Genomic DNA, 17355 nt, shown 5'->3' with positions numbered 1-17355 from the left:
CCTAGTGCTAAAACAGTGATTGGCTCAAACTTTTCCTGCTGGCCTCATGTCTAAGGCAGGACTAGAACTCAGAGCTTCTTGATTTCCAGCCCAGAGACTTTAACTGCTACACCAAACTAGCATATATTTGGTATTCTTAAATTTGGTTCAATTTAATTATAATCCTGAATTATATATTACAATTGATGTATATCTTTATAACTGGCGTCAGGGATTTTACTGGAATTTGACCATACCCAGCTAGTATCGTGGAGCAAAACCAAGAGGGCCACAATTTCTTCAACTTTGCTTTAAATATCTTGGTATAGAAAACAGTGTATTGAAAAATGTCTTCAACATCTGTTCAGAGAAGCTCTTTTTCAACAAAAAAGCTATACACCACATTTAAACAATTATCAACATGTGGTATGAGCTTTCAGCCTTTCAGAAAGGCTTGGAAGAATCCTAGCATATTTGCCAAACAGTTAATAGTCCTATGATCTTTTCCTTCATAAACATATTCAGGCAACAATTTGAGAAATTTTAATGTCAGAGCCTGAGTCATTTTTTTTTGTAGATTTGCACCATCCCTTCTAATGCCCTTTGCAATATTATCCTTTTATGATTTTCAAAATGTGATAAGATGTTTACCATCCTCCTCTGTGGAAAACCCTTGAGATTGATAATGAGCAAGATGTGGGTCTGACTCGTTTGGTTTATGCCACTGAGGTTTGTTAACAGGCCTGATAGAGGAATGACCCTGTGATTGCTGCTGTGAAGGTGAAGCTGAAGTCCCAGGAGCTTCATTAGACCGTGCCACCATCCTAGACCTCTGAAGTGCTACGTTGTAATCTGGAGGTTTTCGGGCTGGATGAGAAATTCCTTCTGCAAAATCAATAGGTATTCCTACATAACCCGGAGGGGTTGGTGGTGGTTCACGATAGCGACCCTCTTTTCGAGCTGCAGTAAAATAATACACTATTAGAAATCATTTAAAAATATTTGTGTAATTCATAATACATACTGATATTGACTCTGTATTAGGTTATGTGCAATGTCTTGCAAATCACCATATCCATCATAACAAAGAAGCTTTAAAACAATCCACTGTCACAGTCTTTTGTGTATTTGAACCATCTCCTCTAATGCCCTAACCTTTTTATGATTTTCAAAATGTGATATGTTTATATGAGCTTGATTACATAAGCCAGTCAAAAGGCAGTTATGTTTTCAATTTTATTGATTCTCATGGGGAGCCGATCATGGGCTTAAAACTTTTCTATGAAGTAAATATCATACACAAGTATTTAATTTGGCTTAATTTTGCAAGTGTATCTATCTACACAGTTTAGATATTATTTTAATGTATATATGTCTTATTTATAAAACACAAATAGAAACATTTTAAGAAATCTACAGAGAAGACAGAAAAGCAATTGACCAGAAGTGGAGATTTAAAAGCATTTTAGAAAGCATTCATAAGGGTAATTCCCAAAGAAATGGTGACATCTGGAAAGATGCCTTACGACTTTAGTACTATAAAAATATAGCTACAAGGCTTCTATGTAATAAAGTGTATTATATCATTAGTTTAATTGTTTAGCAAAAGGCAAATAATACTAAACCAATTTGCAAAGTAAATGTTTTTAAATGTTTATATATTTTCCTCCTTATAACAAGTTTCATGTTTGGCCTAATTTTTTCAGCATAATTCAATAAAAGCAGTAAAATAGTTAATATTAAAACAAATGAAGTATATAATTTGAAGCACTCTTCCAATAAAATCATTGTTTTTGTTTGTTTTTCAATTCACTAAACATTTGAAGTGTTTTTTTTTTCTTCAAGATGCACAAAGTAGAAGTAATAAGTATTTGAACTGTCATAGAATGCAAATTGAATTGGTATCTGGATAAGCTAAAAGACAACTTAAGTCCTTTTGTGAGGAGGGGAAATGAAAAATCAATAAATTCGGACAAAGTTAGCAAAGAAGGCATTGTAATTATTGGACCTCATTGTATGTTCTACTTTGGCACATTCCAGACCCCCACTCACTGTATTTTTTTTACTATAAAAAAATTGTTTGTGTATGTGTGTGTGTGTGTGTGTCCGGGGGCGGGGGGGAGCTGGCACATTGCAAAGGATTCTAGCATCATTTATGTTTCTAAGACCATAACCTTTCTTAGGCAATAAACCGATCCATTTGCAAGTCAGCTCAATTGTCAGAAAAAGGACAAAATTTACAAGGAAACATTGTAGTGCTTAACTTGATATTTTGTTAAAGAGAAAGCCCCCTATCCCCCTGTTCTCTTTTATGAGAACATCAACGTGGTTTCCAAATTCCAAATATCCCAGTCAGCCAAAAGCTGAGTTGGTTTAATTATATGTCCACACAGTCAAGTGAAATTATCAGTCTACTCAGAATGAGAGGAATGCTTACTGTTCTCAACTAATTTGATTTAATTGGGTCACTACAACAACTTTGGATGATGCTGAAAGTGGACTTAGGTAGAAGCTATAGGCTAGAGTAGATCGGGTGGGAAGCAGCAACTGTGCTTAGGAAATTCATCTTTTCCATAACTCTTAATATTTACACACACAGTCTTTATAAGTGTGTATTGTTTTGTGCAAAATGAACTTTATAATTTGGCTTTAGTAACATGATGATTATGATGACAATGACAAAAGCAGTATCTGCAACAGAAAGCATTATTTTTCACAGTGCAAATGATTTCATGGAAAAAAAGAAAATACGAGACAAAGGTTATAACCTCTGGCTATATTTTTAAAAAGCCTAAAGAAAAATATCTATAAAATAAATTCATAATAAATTTGTAGGATATTTTGTGGAAAACAAAATTAAACTTACCAATAAGACCCTTTGTATTACTTGTTGGCATAGCTATATGAGCTGGCATAGGAACCGGCTTTGAATCCTCTGTTGTTATAGATGTTATGCTACTGGATTCAGCTTCAATTGATACATCTTTCCCACCCCTCCGTTTTATGGTACCTGTATCACCTTCAGAGTCCTCTCCCCAGTATCCTGTGGAGGATGCCCAGCTTGCTCTGGACTGTGCTTGATCAAGGCCCTCCCTACCTTGACTCTGCCTGCCATACTTTGTGCCTTGATCGGAGAACATCAATGGGTCCATGTGACTGCCTGAGGCCCACAGTCCTGTCACATCGCCTGAATTATCGAAATGAACATGTCCAAAAGGCAGAGTTTCCCAACTTCGCTGATGTTGTATTGTCTGTATGTTGTCATGGGAACCACTTGAGCAAGAAGTCCAACTGCCTCGGCCACTATCTGCTGCATCAAGTGATGCCCGATCTCCCTGGTCCTGTGATAGTTCCTCCGTACTGGGAGAAGAAAGCATGGTTGCTGCAGCATAGAACCCTCTGTTTTCTGACAGGGCTGCATAGGAGCTAAAAGTGCACAGCAATGAAATAATTAGTCACTATAACATAACACAATGAAGTAACCAATAGTGACCGGTAGATTAGAAGACAAATTTTATACTTTTTGTTCCCCTGAATACATTAAAAAGTTATTCCTCCCTTACTTATATTCTGCAATTATACAAAGCACTTTAATCATTACAGATACAGGAAGTCCTCAACTTAAAACTATTCATTTAGTGAACAGAGTTATAACAGTACTGAAATTATGACTTTTCGGATAGTTTTGTACATTTACAGCCATTGCAGCATCCCCAGGGTCACATGATCAAAATTTGGGCACTTGGCAACTGACATGTATTTATGACTGTTGTACTGTCCTAAGATCTTGTGATCACTATTTGTAATCTTGCCAGTTGGCTTCCGACAAGCAAAGTCAACGGGAAATGTCAGGTTCACTTAATAAATACATGGTTCACTTAACAATTGAATTGATTCAGTTAACCACCCTGGCAAAAATGGCCATAAAATGGGGCAATATTCACTGAACAATTGCCTTGATTAGCAAGGGAAATTTTAGGCTCAACTGTGGTCATAAGTTGAAGACTATTTGTATGGTAATGTTCAAATACTTGCAACTAATCAGTGCTATTTCAAGTAAGACGAGTTTGGGTTTTCATCTTACTTTTTTTTTCAGAGAATAAGAGTATAAATGAAATAAATAAGAAAATATTCCAATCTAGTAAAATAACATATCAGAAACATACATAGTATGGTGATACATGGATAAATAGATCCATTGGTAGACACACACACACATACACACACACACACACACACACACACAATTTTTAGGTTTTAGGACCCTAGGAAAAGGAAAAGCTGCTTCAACCATTGCCTAAAGGATCTAGCTATATTTATATGCTGATCTGCTTTGAAAGATCTTTTAGATATTGAACTACAGCTGTGTGAAAAAGTCCTGCACGCTTTCAGTTTTAAACTCAATTTACACGTTTAATCAATTTTTCACTCATAAAAAAACATACAAAATTAGTACTTTGATGAAAATTTCTGTAGTCGGATTGAGATGCATAATTTTTATTAATATAACCAAAGTCTTTCTGAGTGAGTTTATGTGCTAAAACAAACACAACTTGAATTTTCGAGAATGTTAGGATCGAAAGTAGCCAATCAGCAGCGAGCTTTGGCTGACCAATCAAAATGCACAGAGGCTAAATCTACAATCAATGTTGTCATACGCTCTGACTATAAATAGACATGAAAAGCATTGAGAAATTTAATTTAGCTCTGGCTGTGGGCAAGGATGAAGGCCTTTGCTTTCACCAGTACTGAGCAGAAGCATCATATCATTGTCCTTCATGAAGAGAGTTACTCCTGTACAGAAATAGCCATGAGTGTGAAATGCCATCGCACCACAGTGAGCAGAGTGGTTGAAAAATACCAAATAACATGTTCAGTTGATGACAGGCTCTGCTCTGGAAGACCAAGAAAGTCAACAAAACGGCAAGATCGGGCTCTGCAACGCATTTTGATGGCTGACAGGAAGCTCACCTCACCTCAGATTACAAGAATTTGGGGTGAAACATGTGATGTAAAAGTGTGCACAAGCGTGCGTTACAGACCGCTTGCCAGAGGGCTCAAAGGCTGCACGGCTCGAAGTAAACTTTTGCTTATAGACGCTCACCGTTCTCGTCAACGTGTGTGGGCCAAGAAGTATGCCAAGTGGACCAACGAACAGTGAGCCAATATCATCTTCAGTGACAAAAGTAATTTCTACTTGACTGGGAATCAGTGCAATAAGTATGTCAGAAGATTTCCAGCTGAAGAATTTAGGCCGTACTGCCTGAATCTGTGAAGCGTCCATTGCATGTGATGATCTGGGGCTGTATCGCTGCTTCTGGTATTGGTCGGATAAAAATCGTGCAGGGAATCATGAATTCCAAGCAGTATGTTGAAGTCCTGGAAAAGACCATGCTTCCTTCAGCTCAGCAACTTGTAGGGAAGGACTTTTACTTCCAGGATGACAACACTCCTTGTCATCGAGCCAAGTCCGTCCAGTAGTGGATGAAGAAGTATAGTGTTCGACTCCTGGATTGGCAAGCTCAGAGCCCAGATTTGAACCCAATTGAGAACTTGTGTGCCAAGATTGGTTACAAAATAAGCAAGAAGCATCCGAGGACCAAGCAGGAGCTGATTGAATCCATCATTGCAGCCTGGCACCACATTTTTTTTTAATATGTTGTTCTGTGTATTACCCCCCTTCCCTTGTTTTATTGTAAGCCGCCCGGAGTCCTTCGGGAGTGGGCGGCATACAAGATCAATAAAACTACAACTAAAACTACATTGTCACCAAAGATCATGTGCAAAACAGTCTATGCCGAAGTGATGCTGCCTGATGATAAGCAATAAGGGCTGGCCAATTTCATATTAGTAACTCTGTTTACTTACCTAAACGGTCCTTTTCAGGGCCACAAAAAATAAAAATGTTAACAAAAGACTAGCATCAGCCTTAGTAATTACACCATGTATGCCACTGGGTATGCATCAGTTAATCTGTTTTCATAGTCATTGTAAGCATGTATTGTAGGCATGCAAGAAAATTCACAATCTCCATCCAAACAGCACCAAATTGCAAAAAGCTTCTGCTTTTCACTTAAACCACTAGTATTTATTTAAATATAACTATATTTGCATAGCAGTTTGCATAAAATATCATAAAATCAATGGCCTATCCAAAAAATGTCATAAACCGAAAACCATAAACCATAAACCGTGCAGACTTTTTCATACAGCTGTAAAATTGTAGCAGAGAGAAGGGCTCAAGAGAGGAATTAGTCTGGAGTAATTAAGTAAACACAAGAGGGCAGGATCCGACCCCCCCCCTACATACATTTGAGCCTTATCTAATAATCTTCACCAGGCAAAAACTGTTGGCTAGGTATATTCCTGTGAAATAGGCATAAAATAATAAAGTAGCAAGTTTGAACTCCATGTCTCTGTCTGGTTGTTCATGCCTGACAGTTGATCTTTATTACAGATCTTATAGGTTTAATTGTATAAATCATACAGTTCAATCTTACATTTCAGATAGTTTATAAGTCACCAACAAGCAAAATTGTTGAAGTCTTACAGCCACGTATGTATTCAAAACCTGATTCAAAGAGCGGAATAATAAAAATCACATAGAAAACTTAAACAAATATAAGAGATGAACATCATACCCTAAACTGTACTGATCTGGTTCAACCATGGCTCTTCTTTCAATCCTGCCCACTCCAAGATTAGTCTCGACAATGCTGACTGAGTGCCTCTGTCTTCTTTCATCTTGTAGAGATCCTGACATGGAGTCAAAAGAAGAATTGCTGACAATGCTAGATCGGGAAGAAATTTCACTGTGACCAGAGTCGGAGAAGTTATCCACTGTGCCACTAGGAGCCAGCATGTAACCTGCAGGAAGAATGGTTTAATTACTTAATAAAACTTTCCACAATTTTTATAAAAAAGTGAACAAAACAAATTCAAATATCTTTTTATTCCAAAAACAAATAAAGTACAATGGAATATTGATAACAACTCATTTCTAAGATGCTGTGTTTGAAAAGAATTTATAATGGAAGCAAATGCCTCTTCATTATCAAACATTGTTTACTTGATTTTTGGCAACATATTATAGTTTTGGCAACTAATGATTATGGCTCGTTAACTGTTACTATAGCTAACTATGAATAGAGAAGAGAGCATGTGATAATTTTAAAATATTAATATATTTTATTGTATATTATTATAAAATATATTATAATAAATTTTAAAATATTTAAATAGTTAAAAAAATTAAAAATGTAACTAATATACATTTTCTTGGAGAGCTCTGGGGTGAGGTGGGAGGAGAAGATAATTGTGAAGAAGCATTAGAAATTGTGTCTTCTGCTTGCTTCTTGTGGCGGTCCAAACTTCCTTCTTCAGAGAGTGAAAGAATTTTCTTTAAAGCTTGTGGGGAGTTTATGCCTTAAAAGGAAAAAGGAAAACAAACTTCAGATATATATATATATACACTTTCATCAGTATGTGTATATTAAGGCATCTCATGGACCTTTCAAATGTAACATTAATTATGTTTTAACTCACCATTTCTTCGTATAGCTCATTACCCATTTAAATTTATCTTCACCACCCTGCCATGAAATTGTGCAAAACAGAGACAGAAGAATGGCCCCCAAATCTCAAAGTATATGACACTCTTGCTAATGTCAACTAATGCCAATTCATAAATTATTATGATTCAGAAGAAACAACTTATATGTACAGTTCATCATAGTAAAAAAGTAAGCTTGAATAAAATACATGCCAATAATAACCAATTCACTATCCAGGTAAAGAGAGGATATCATCCACATATGCTCTGGATGGTTGCTCCTCATCAGTGGTGGGTTCCGGATCCTGTTGCAACCGGTACGGTTGCAACAGGGCCCGGCATACTCCACATGAACCACGCACATGCATCTTACCATCCAGCGATGCTCCAGCTGCTCAGCGGAGTGTCATGCAGGCGCTGTACGCGCTATGTGCGTGTGCGGAAGCCGAAGAGTTTAAAGACAGGTAAGGAGTGCAGGCGGGTGGGCGGGCCCTCCGGAGCACCGTACCGGAATGGTACCTGGTGCTCCGGGCAGGCTCCAGTATGCCTGTACTGGGGCATACCACCTGCAACCCACCATTGCTCCTCATGAAGAGAAGAGACTGAGGGACTGCATTTTTCCACCAGCTTGAGCACCAAGAGAAGATGCGATTAGTCATCTTGCTCCCAACCACAGTGGAGACATTAAGTTCAAAGACCTTGCTTTCTAATCACTTTTGTAAATTGCTCATCAGCTACTATTAGAGACCTTTGGGCTGACAAGTTTAAAAATTCTGGGTGAGTCAGCTTTTAATAATGAACAAAAATTTTTAATCATAAACTAAAAAAAATTAAATAATCTGAAAGAAACATCAAAAAGCTAAATAAGATTTTGATCCTAGAAAATTATAAAAAGATTAAGGGTCCAGATAAAATTGGAATAGTGAATCATTTACAATAAATTTTTGGAATTAATTATAAAACATGAACAGCTTCTTATGGGAAATAGATCGTGTTTTGGTTGTTACAAGACATAACATGCATAAAGATTATTATGATTACAAAAATTGGGTCCTTGAAGGGATTAAAGATTTTAGATAGACGAAAGATATATAGACTTGCAAGATGGTGCAAAATGTTCTAACTATAAAAATACTTAATTTTTTTTTGGGGGGGGGGGGGAGATGGAATAAAAATATAATAGTCATAATATCAACAATGTCATTAATGATGCCTACGTTTATGAACAGATTTTGTACAAAAGATCTTACTGAAGAAATGTGAGATGCAGAACAAACTTTGTCTGACAAGAGAGAGAAAATATTGAAAGTAGATTTAAAACTGACAATCCAAGAAACTAATTTGGAAAAATAAATTTTATTGGATCTACAAAAAAAATTGGCTGAATTTTAAAATGGAAATACAAATGACAAACCAAGAAAGTGACCTAGGTAAGTTTCCCACTAGCTTTAAAAAAAGAGACACTTGTTAAAACCTTGAAGATCTCTATGTGATGGGAAGAAGAAAAAATAAAGAAAAATAAAATGCTATAACAATATTTGAATGAAATAGATTGAGATGATTAGAATTAAATGGGAGGAATATAAAGTTGGTTTATTTGATCAAAGTTAAAATAAGATATGTTGTTCATTCTGGTTACCCTTTATGGACTTTTTGCTGACTGAAGGACTGAAAAGCTGCTGCTATTTATGAATCTCTCATAGATAAGAGATGGGATATGGAATGAAGCAAAAATATTTGTAACATTATAAGGTAAAAACTTACTAAATATGTTTATTCTTGTGATGAAGTTATGAAATCACTTCTTTATACACTTTTTCTTTATTATGGTCTTGTTTTTCTTCTCTTTTTTCTTTTTCACTATTCTTTTCCCTCCTTTCTATTCTCTTTTCTTTAGGTTTAGCTTGTATTAGATTTTACTATTATTAGCAAAATTCTTAATAACAATTGTACATATTTTTATTTGCAAAATTATTTAATTTTTTTGTGCGAGAATTTGTTTTCCTCCAAAACAAAATTCTCTGTACAACTTACCAAATGGTGGGAGATCTTTTACTGGTACTTTCTTACGAGAAGGATAAAGTGATACGGCAGGAACCTGTAAAACCTGGTTTGCTTTGGACTGTTGTGGCTGCTGAGTCTTCTGCTGCATCCCTGACCGATGTGTTACTGGGGACGTTTCAGCTTTTCCAGATCGTTTGTCCCCTGGAGTTTTGGGTACTTAAGTAAAAAACATAGCATGACATAGATTAAGATGATAATTGTAGTTAGAATCTTTGAATTGAGTCTATTGACAAATGGTGTTAATATCTATTTTAAAAAATAAAATATAATCTGTTATCAATTCTAAATATTCCTTATTCAACTGAAAGACAATATCATTAAAAATATAGTTTAAGGCATGAAAACATAAGATATTAAAAACAAAAGTATAAGTAATTATAAGTACAATCTGCATTGGTATACAGTAACCAGTTTGCTAATGCAAACAGCCTAATCATAAAAAAAAATCTTAAATGGCAAAAAAAAAATTAGATTTATTTTCATTTATTTATTATTTGTAACCTTCCGTAAACTTATATACCTTAGGAAAGATTAGATTCAATTAAGAAATTAACATTTTAAAAAATGAAGTATTTTAATAAATAAAACCCAAATGTTTATGAATAGCCAGACCTGAACTTAATGCCAAATAAAACTACTATTAGTATAAATTGATTTGGGTGCAATTTATCTGTACCCTAATAGCTATTGCGGTACAGAAGAACATAATTCAGGATACTGTGATTTTGATTTTAAACTTATTTCATCCCTGTCATTTGGTTAGTAATAGAGAGGAAAAAACAACACTTACGTGTATTGCTGGCTGGTTCACACTGCAAGGACAGTGCCTGGAGACTTTCTTCATCCATTTCCAAGTCTAGGTTAGAGAGATACTGTTTGACTTTTCGAGCCATCTGGGCATCTTCATATAGCTTTTTGGCATTCAGAAATGAGCTGCGACGCACCCGTTTTTTGTGTCCACCTGTTTGTGCAACATCAAGTACTGCTGTGTTTGTACTGCCTTGACTAAGAGACCTAGGATAAAGGAAGATAAATGTGAAACTGAGCTCATCGCTAAATCATTTAAAGAACTATAAACATGCAAAGTTCTTCATGAAGTCAGTCTACGGTGAAAGCTCACATGCCTCATTCAGGTAAGTCATACAACTAAAATAAAGGCTAAAAATCAAGAATTTTAAAATCATATTTTAGTTATAAGTCTATGCATATCTTCATTAAAATATATCCATAATACCTACTCTGCCCAAAATAAAAAATAATGAAATTCTACCTCATTGGGAAATGATCTGTACTAATTCTTCACAATAATCTATTTCAAAAGCAGTACTAGTAAATAAAATGGGCTCATGCATAAAAATGCCCCTAGAGATCAAATTTCACTGAAGCTTAATGTCAAATACTATATATATATATATATATATAAAACATTTAATTTGTTGCAAATACTATAACAAATATCTCTCCTATTTTATTTTCACCAGTTGAAATGAATTTCTTGTTATATAATAAAGATTCTTATTAGTTAATAAGGAAACAACATGCAGGTTTGGATGTTTTTTTGTATGGGAGTTATATCTAAGTCGTTAACAGCAAAAATGAAGTTTGGTTTGAATGAAGACTGATTTGTAGAAAGATAATTTAGTTAGTTGAGCTGTAAAAAGCACTGTATTTAAAATGTAATTCACACAAATTTGGAGAGTGTTCCTAATTTCTGAGACACGTCTAAATTTATTTTTGACATAACTGACATAACCACCATCACATAATCCAATTTTGGAACACAATTCCCATTAAATGGGACTGCTAAATCAAGCAAAGTGTTTCATGACTTGTAAAGTTTCACAGCTCTTACATTTATTATGACATCAAGCAAAAGAAGCACTAGGATTAAATTTGATGTAAGTAAAAAAGTGTTATCAAAAATAAGTGCTAAGGCATCAGAAAATTAAAGAGAAGCAAGAAAAGTACAATGCAGATGTTCAAGAAAGGAATGGCTCCCTGTATTGTTCTCTCCAGCCACTTACCCCAGACTCCTCCATTTCTTCTTCCTGCAAGTGAGAGCCATGAATATTGAAGCATGGATTTAACGAAGAGACAGAGAAAGATTATAAGCTCAGAAGAAAAGAGTCAGACTTCAGGACAAGCTGTAAAAGACATCCCAGAATAGCCTTCTCTCAGGCACTTTTTTAGAACAATTAACAATTGTATATCTTTGATACTGGATAGGGGCCATGATGGTTCTGAATGTGCTTTGACCTCCCTACAGAACAAACGCCATCTTCCCATACAACAAAGCAATAAAACCTGATTCAAAATTTTTGGATAGCTTTTCATTGGAAAATAAATTTTTGGACTTCTATTTAACAAGTAGTTCACATTTCCTTGCCTTCCTGGGCAAGATACCACTAACAATATAAAAGGCTTTCATGAAATCAAGTGGAAGAGATTTATGTTGTACGGCAATATTTCTTCCCCTACTCATCTGGCTTGATAAAAAGGTATATAAGATAGTGACTTATTGTATACTGCAATTTGACAGTCTTTTATTGTTGTTAATCAAGAATCTTACATTGTCTGCTCTCCTTTCTTGCTTAGAACACAAAAAATGGAACCTGCATGGACAGTCATCTTTATGTATACCAATATGTGAGTATTCTTTTCTTAAATTACTTTAAAACTCATACAGGCTATATGCTGTAGTAGTTGCATTTTGATCAACCGTGGTTCATCATGATATTTGATAAATCCAAGAATTCAAAAGTAGTTCTGAAACAAAAAAAACCCCTCAAGCTCGATTTGGTTAAAATTAGTCAACATTAAACTTCAGATTCAATCTGAATGCAATGTCATTGCATTGTTTTATTTTTCTTTCCTTCTCTTTCTTTACCCTCTTCTTACATAATCATAAAGCATGATTATAATATTATGAACTAAATTCCAAGCACAATTGATGATGTTTTCTTAATACTTAAGAGGGTTTTTTTTTAAAAAAATCCTCTTCTTTCCCCTCTGTGTAAATTGCTCAGGTACCTTATCCACTCCTTTCCCCACTATAATACTAGTTCTGAATTGCGCCTACATCTGATCAACTGAGAATGATAAAGGATTTGACGTGGAATATATGAAATATATTGAATAATCACAATTTCTTAAAATTGCTTGCACATTAATTGTGTCAAAATAATTATCTAATTTTCCTGAATAAACATGTGTAGAATTTCATCCAATTGTTAGAAAATGTGTCATGGTAATACAACAATCTGAGTGCTTATGCTGAAGTAGTCATAATGAGAGAATCACAGATAAAAATCAGAAGGAAGGCAAACCCTGAATACTAATTTCTAAATGATAAAGGGTTGAACTATTACATATAATGATTATTGAACATGTTGGATTAAGGAGTCTGATGTGAACCTCAAAAGGGCAAGTACATTACTTAGAAATGCTAAAAAGACCATAGCTTATTTCAGATTGATAAATACAAGATTATGTAAAAAAAAAATGCAGTTATCCAAGAATTTTCCAATTCTTGATGTCATTTACAATTCATGTTTATTAGTTATGTAAATTAACATCATTAATTAGCATGATTACAATACAGTATGCTTGCCTCTTATTATTTAGTAAATAGTTTACTATATATTTTAACTAATTTTCTGTTGCTTTGCATACTCACCGAGTCCTGAACATTAAAGCAGGATCCATATTAACGGAAGCCATTCGACCCACATGGCGGATCTCTTTTGCAATCATTCTTAATTTCTCAAAATTGACCAAACCTTCCACCTTGGAATCATTTCCTGTATTACAAAATAATTATTGGCAAAAAACTATTCATTTTTTCCATTTGTTGTAAAAATAATTGACACACTTCAGCAGAATGCTGAACACATGGTAAGTACCTGATGTAATTTTAACTTACCTTCATGAAGAAATGTAAGATCCTTTTTTATTACAGGGAACAATGGAATAATGGGGGGCTGTAGATTCTGACTATTCAAGACATTGCGGTATTTTGCCATGTTTCTAGATGGATCAAATAAGTCCTGAAGATCTTGAAACAATTTCTCGTATTTGCTTGGAAGTTTTTCCCACGTGGTTCGTAATCTTGCAACCGGAGCTAAATTCAGACCACTAAACAATATTTTTAAAAGGTTTTTGAAATTTGCATGTGCACCACTCATATTCAGTTTGTTAAGCAAGAATTAAATTAATTCATTTAACATAAAAATGGCTGAAAATCAGACAATAGCGAAGAAAGCCTTTCAATAATTTAATCTTAAAATAAAAGCAAAAATCTTCAAACACTATTGAGTTAAAGGACAATGAAAAGATAATACAGTATTTATCTTTTTCTAAACATTCTCCCATTTTATAACACTGCTACAGTGCAAAGTAATACAATACAAAGTTGTGACAATGATTATTATAAAAAACTCTCTGGGCTTCTGTCATTGCCTTGATATTTGACATTCAGCCTTCATTTCAATAGACAGTGATTTGGCTAAAATATAGGTAGTCTTCAATTACAACCACAACTGGGACCAAAATTACTATTGCTAAGCAATGTGGTCATTAAGTGAGTCATGTTCTATTTTATTATTTTTGTCATGATAGTTAAGCAAATCACCATGGTAGTTAAATGAATGACAGTCATTAAGTGAATCTTCTTCCTCTACTGAGTTTGTCATAAATTAGCTAGCTAGGAATGTTGCACATGGCCAGGATGCTTCAACCATCATAAATACCATGCCGGTTATTAGACATTTGAATGTTTATCATTGACTGCAGGGACCCTGCAAGAGTCATAAGTATGAGGACCAGTTTTAAACACTTTTCCAGTTGCATTGTAACTTTGATTATTCAGTGACTGATTATAAGCCTAGAACGACATGTACTCAAACAAAAATGCCTGGATTAAGTATCCTAATATCTTTCAATAGTATTAAGGTATGATTAGCAGTTCAAAATTGAATGTTTTCATATTTAATTATAATAATAAGGGGCAAGACAGATAAGAAGGACATCTCAGTATAAACTCACTGTACCATGTTCAAACTTTGACACTTAAGATTTTAAATCATAAAACATATTACTGTGGAGAGCTAGTGTTAAACATATATTGTGTATAATTTAAGATATTATTTTTACAAAATGATGTGCTGATGATAGGAAAGGTGGACTTATTAACATGTTGGCTGCATCCAGTGTTGGTCACTACTTTACAAAAAAGATGTTGAGACTTTGGGAAAAGTGCAAAGAAAAACAACGAAGATGATTAAAGGCCTCAGGACAAAAGCATATGAAAAACAGTTGCAAGTGGTTTGGCTAGTCTAGACAAAAGAAGGATTGGGGTTGACATGATAGACGTATTCCAGTATTTGAGGGGCTTCTACAAAGAAGAGAGGGTCAACTTATTTTCAAAGCACCAGAAGGCAAGACAAGAAACAATGGATGGAAACTAATCAAGGATAGAAGTTACCCAGAATTAAGGAAAAACTTCCTAAGAAATTTTTCTTAGGAAAAACTTCCTAGGAACAACTTGCCTTCAGAAGTTCTGGGGGTGCTTCATATCTGGACGTTTTAAAGAAAAGATTGGACAACCACCTGTCTGAAATGGTATACTCACCTGCTTGAGTGGGGTGGTCGTGGACTAGAAAACTTCCAAGGTCTGGTTCCAGCTCTATTCTGATAAAGGATGGATGCACTATCCCCATCCCACTCTTGCCAGAGATCATCTACAAGCGCAACCAATACCATTTCTGTCCCATAATTCAGTCTAAAACCTGACTGAAAGGGGTCCAGATAATCCATTTCATTTAGGACCCCCTGGAAGGGCAATGCAACTTCTTTTTTCTTTTACCTTCCTTAGAAAGGGGAAGTGAAAAACTGGACAAAAATTGCCCAAACAGATTAGATCTGATAGTTTCTTGAGAAGGTAATGGACCAAGAGATCCTTAAATGGTGCCGAGTACACTCCCTCCTGCAGGGATTCATTATTCATGGCTGGACCCAGCTGCAGGGCACCATCCTAGAGACTTTCATCAGCCAGGAAGGACAAGGATTTAATAATTAAGTAATTGTGTTGATAGCTGCAAGAATCCTGTCCACCTCTTTAGGTCCAACAGGGTTAAACCATTCCCAGATAATCAGGCAAGTCAGTTTCCCAGTCATCTCCAAAGGGCCTGCTCCATGTTTGGCCTCAAACTGAGAATGGATCCAATCAATTTTATCTGACAGGCGATTGGCAAATTTCTGTACTGCCTATACTGCCCTGCAATATTTTGAGTTCTACTTCCCAAGGGCTGTCGGATGACAGATACAGTAAGCCTGGAGAAATAGTTTGCTCCGGAGCTTTTCCAATATTCCTGCAATGTATGGAATGACAATGCTGCTTCATTTATAACAATAAACAAACAATAAACAAAGCAACATTGTCATTCCATATGTTGCAGAAATATCGGAAAAATCAGGAGGATCTTCAGCAACATACATGCACACTTCAAACCCAAGAATGCAGTAAGACAGAAGCTTGTCCAACCCAAGGATAAAACACCCAGACACAATCTGAGCAACATGATATATGCAATACAATGTGGGGAGCCATATGCAGATCTATAGATTGGGGAAACAAAGCAACCACTTCAGAAACACATGGTACAATATAGGAGAACAAACCCATCAGGACATGATTCAGCAGTCCATCTGCATTTAAAAGACAAAGGCCACTTTTTTGAAGACAGCAAAGTCCACATTTTGGACAGAGGGATTTGAAATGACTGATTTGAAAGAAGTGTCAAAGAGGCCATCTATGTCAAAATTGAACAGAGTGGGAGAGACACATCATCTATCTCCAGTCTGCAATACACTTCTTTCAACAGTTCCAAGTAGGGTTCACACCCATTTGCACCACTCAGATGAACCTCCTGGTGGCCTCAATGACTCTCTGAAAGAATGCAAATAACCAGCTTTCTGCAAGGAATATAAATCCTTCCATTCCCCACCATCCAGTCACAGCTGAAGCACCTTTTTAGATTAGAAGTGAAATGTCTTCAAAAACAACAACAAGAAGAAAGTCCAGTTGCCTCTTGAAAAGCACCTTGGGGAGAAGCAAGGGCACTAGTCACCAAAGACAGATCATTTGAATAGGTCCTGCCTCCCTTCAGGAGGTGGCAGCATTGGAAAATCTCACAGCCCTCAGCACATGGTCTAACCATAACAGTGGATGATGACTGATCCCTCACCCAATTATACTGCCATTGCTATGACAAGAAAATCACATCTGGAGTGAGACCACTGTCTTGAGTCAGGACTTGATGATCTAGGATAGGCCCAGGAACTGATATCTACCTGAGAAATAGCTATTTTTGGATGATGGAAAAAAGAAAGAAAACTAGTCACTGCTATCTGGATAGAATTTAAGCTGATATTTTATGTAACAAAATTTTTAAAAAATACAAACTGGTTCAGATATAAATTAAAATTTGTCTCATTCATATTCTCTATTGTGCTTTATAATGAGTTCTAAGAAACTCAAAAGCTTTCAATAATTTTATGAAACTTCATTGAATTGGACTTTTCCTCCTCATGGGTAACAATTACTACTTCTGTAACTTGCATTGTGTCACTTTTAAAGGACTTTTATAGTATGAAAGTTATGTCACATTGACTCTTTAAAGAGAAATTTGTGGTCATTCATTTCAGTCCAAGTTTTTTGGATACTTAAGAATGTTTATAAATATATTTGTAATGAAAACTTG

At 35.3% G+C, this 17355-nt stretch overlaps 1 protein-coding gene across 6 annotated transcripts in view; it reads right to left on the bottom strand.

The window, feature by feature from the left end:
• RAPGEF2 (Rap guanine nucleotide exchange factor 2) overlaps positions 1-17355 on the bottom strand; it is a 152059-nt gene that overhangs the window by 2291 nt on the left and 132413 nt on the right. For 5 of the 6 annotated variants that reach the window (XM_087724665.1, XM_087724663.1, XM_087724666.1 and 2 more), the window contains 9 exons: positions 13518-13729; positions 13272-13395; positions 11620-11643; positions 10386-10609; positions 9566-9751; positions 7252-7404; positions 6621-6846; positions 2846-3405; positions 631-939 (listed from right to left, as the gene is read on the bottom strand). In XM_087724665.1, the coding sequence (XP_087580791.1) occupies positions 631-939; positions 2846-3405; positions 6621-6846; positions 7252-7404; positions 9566-9751; positions 10386-10609; positions 11620-11643; positions 13272-13395; positions 13518-13729 (2018 nt within the window). The remainder of the gene's footprint in view (positions 1-630; positions 940-2845; positions 3406-6620; positions 6847-7251; positions 7405-9565; positions 9752-10385; positions 10610-11619; positions 11644-13271; positions 13396-13517; positions 13730-17355) is intronic. The other variant, XM_087724667.1, reaches the window with a different exon arrangement.

Source organism: Thamnophis sirtalis, unplaced genomic scaffold, assembly GCF_051295495.1.
Source record: "Thamnophis sirtalis isolate CommonGarterSnake01/CBP01778 unplaced genomic scaffold, rThaSir2_p1.2 scaffold_10, whole genome shotgun sequence".
NCBI classification, from domain to species: Eukaryota; Metazoa; Chordata; class Lepidosauria; order Squamata; family Natricidae; genus Thamnophis; species Thamnophis sirtalis.
This window is presented reverse-complemented; position numbering and strand designations above follow the sequence as displayed.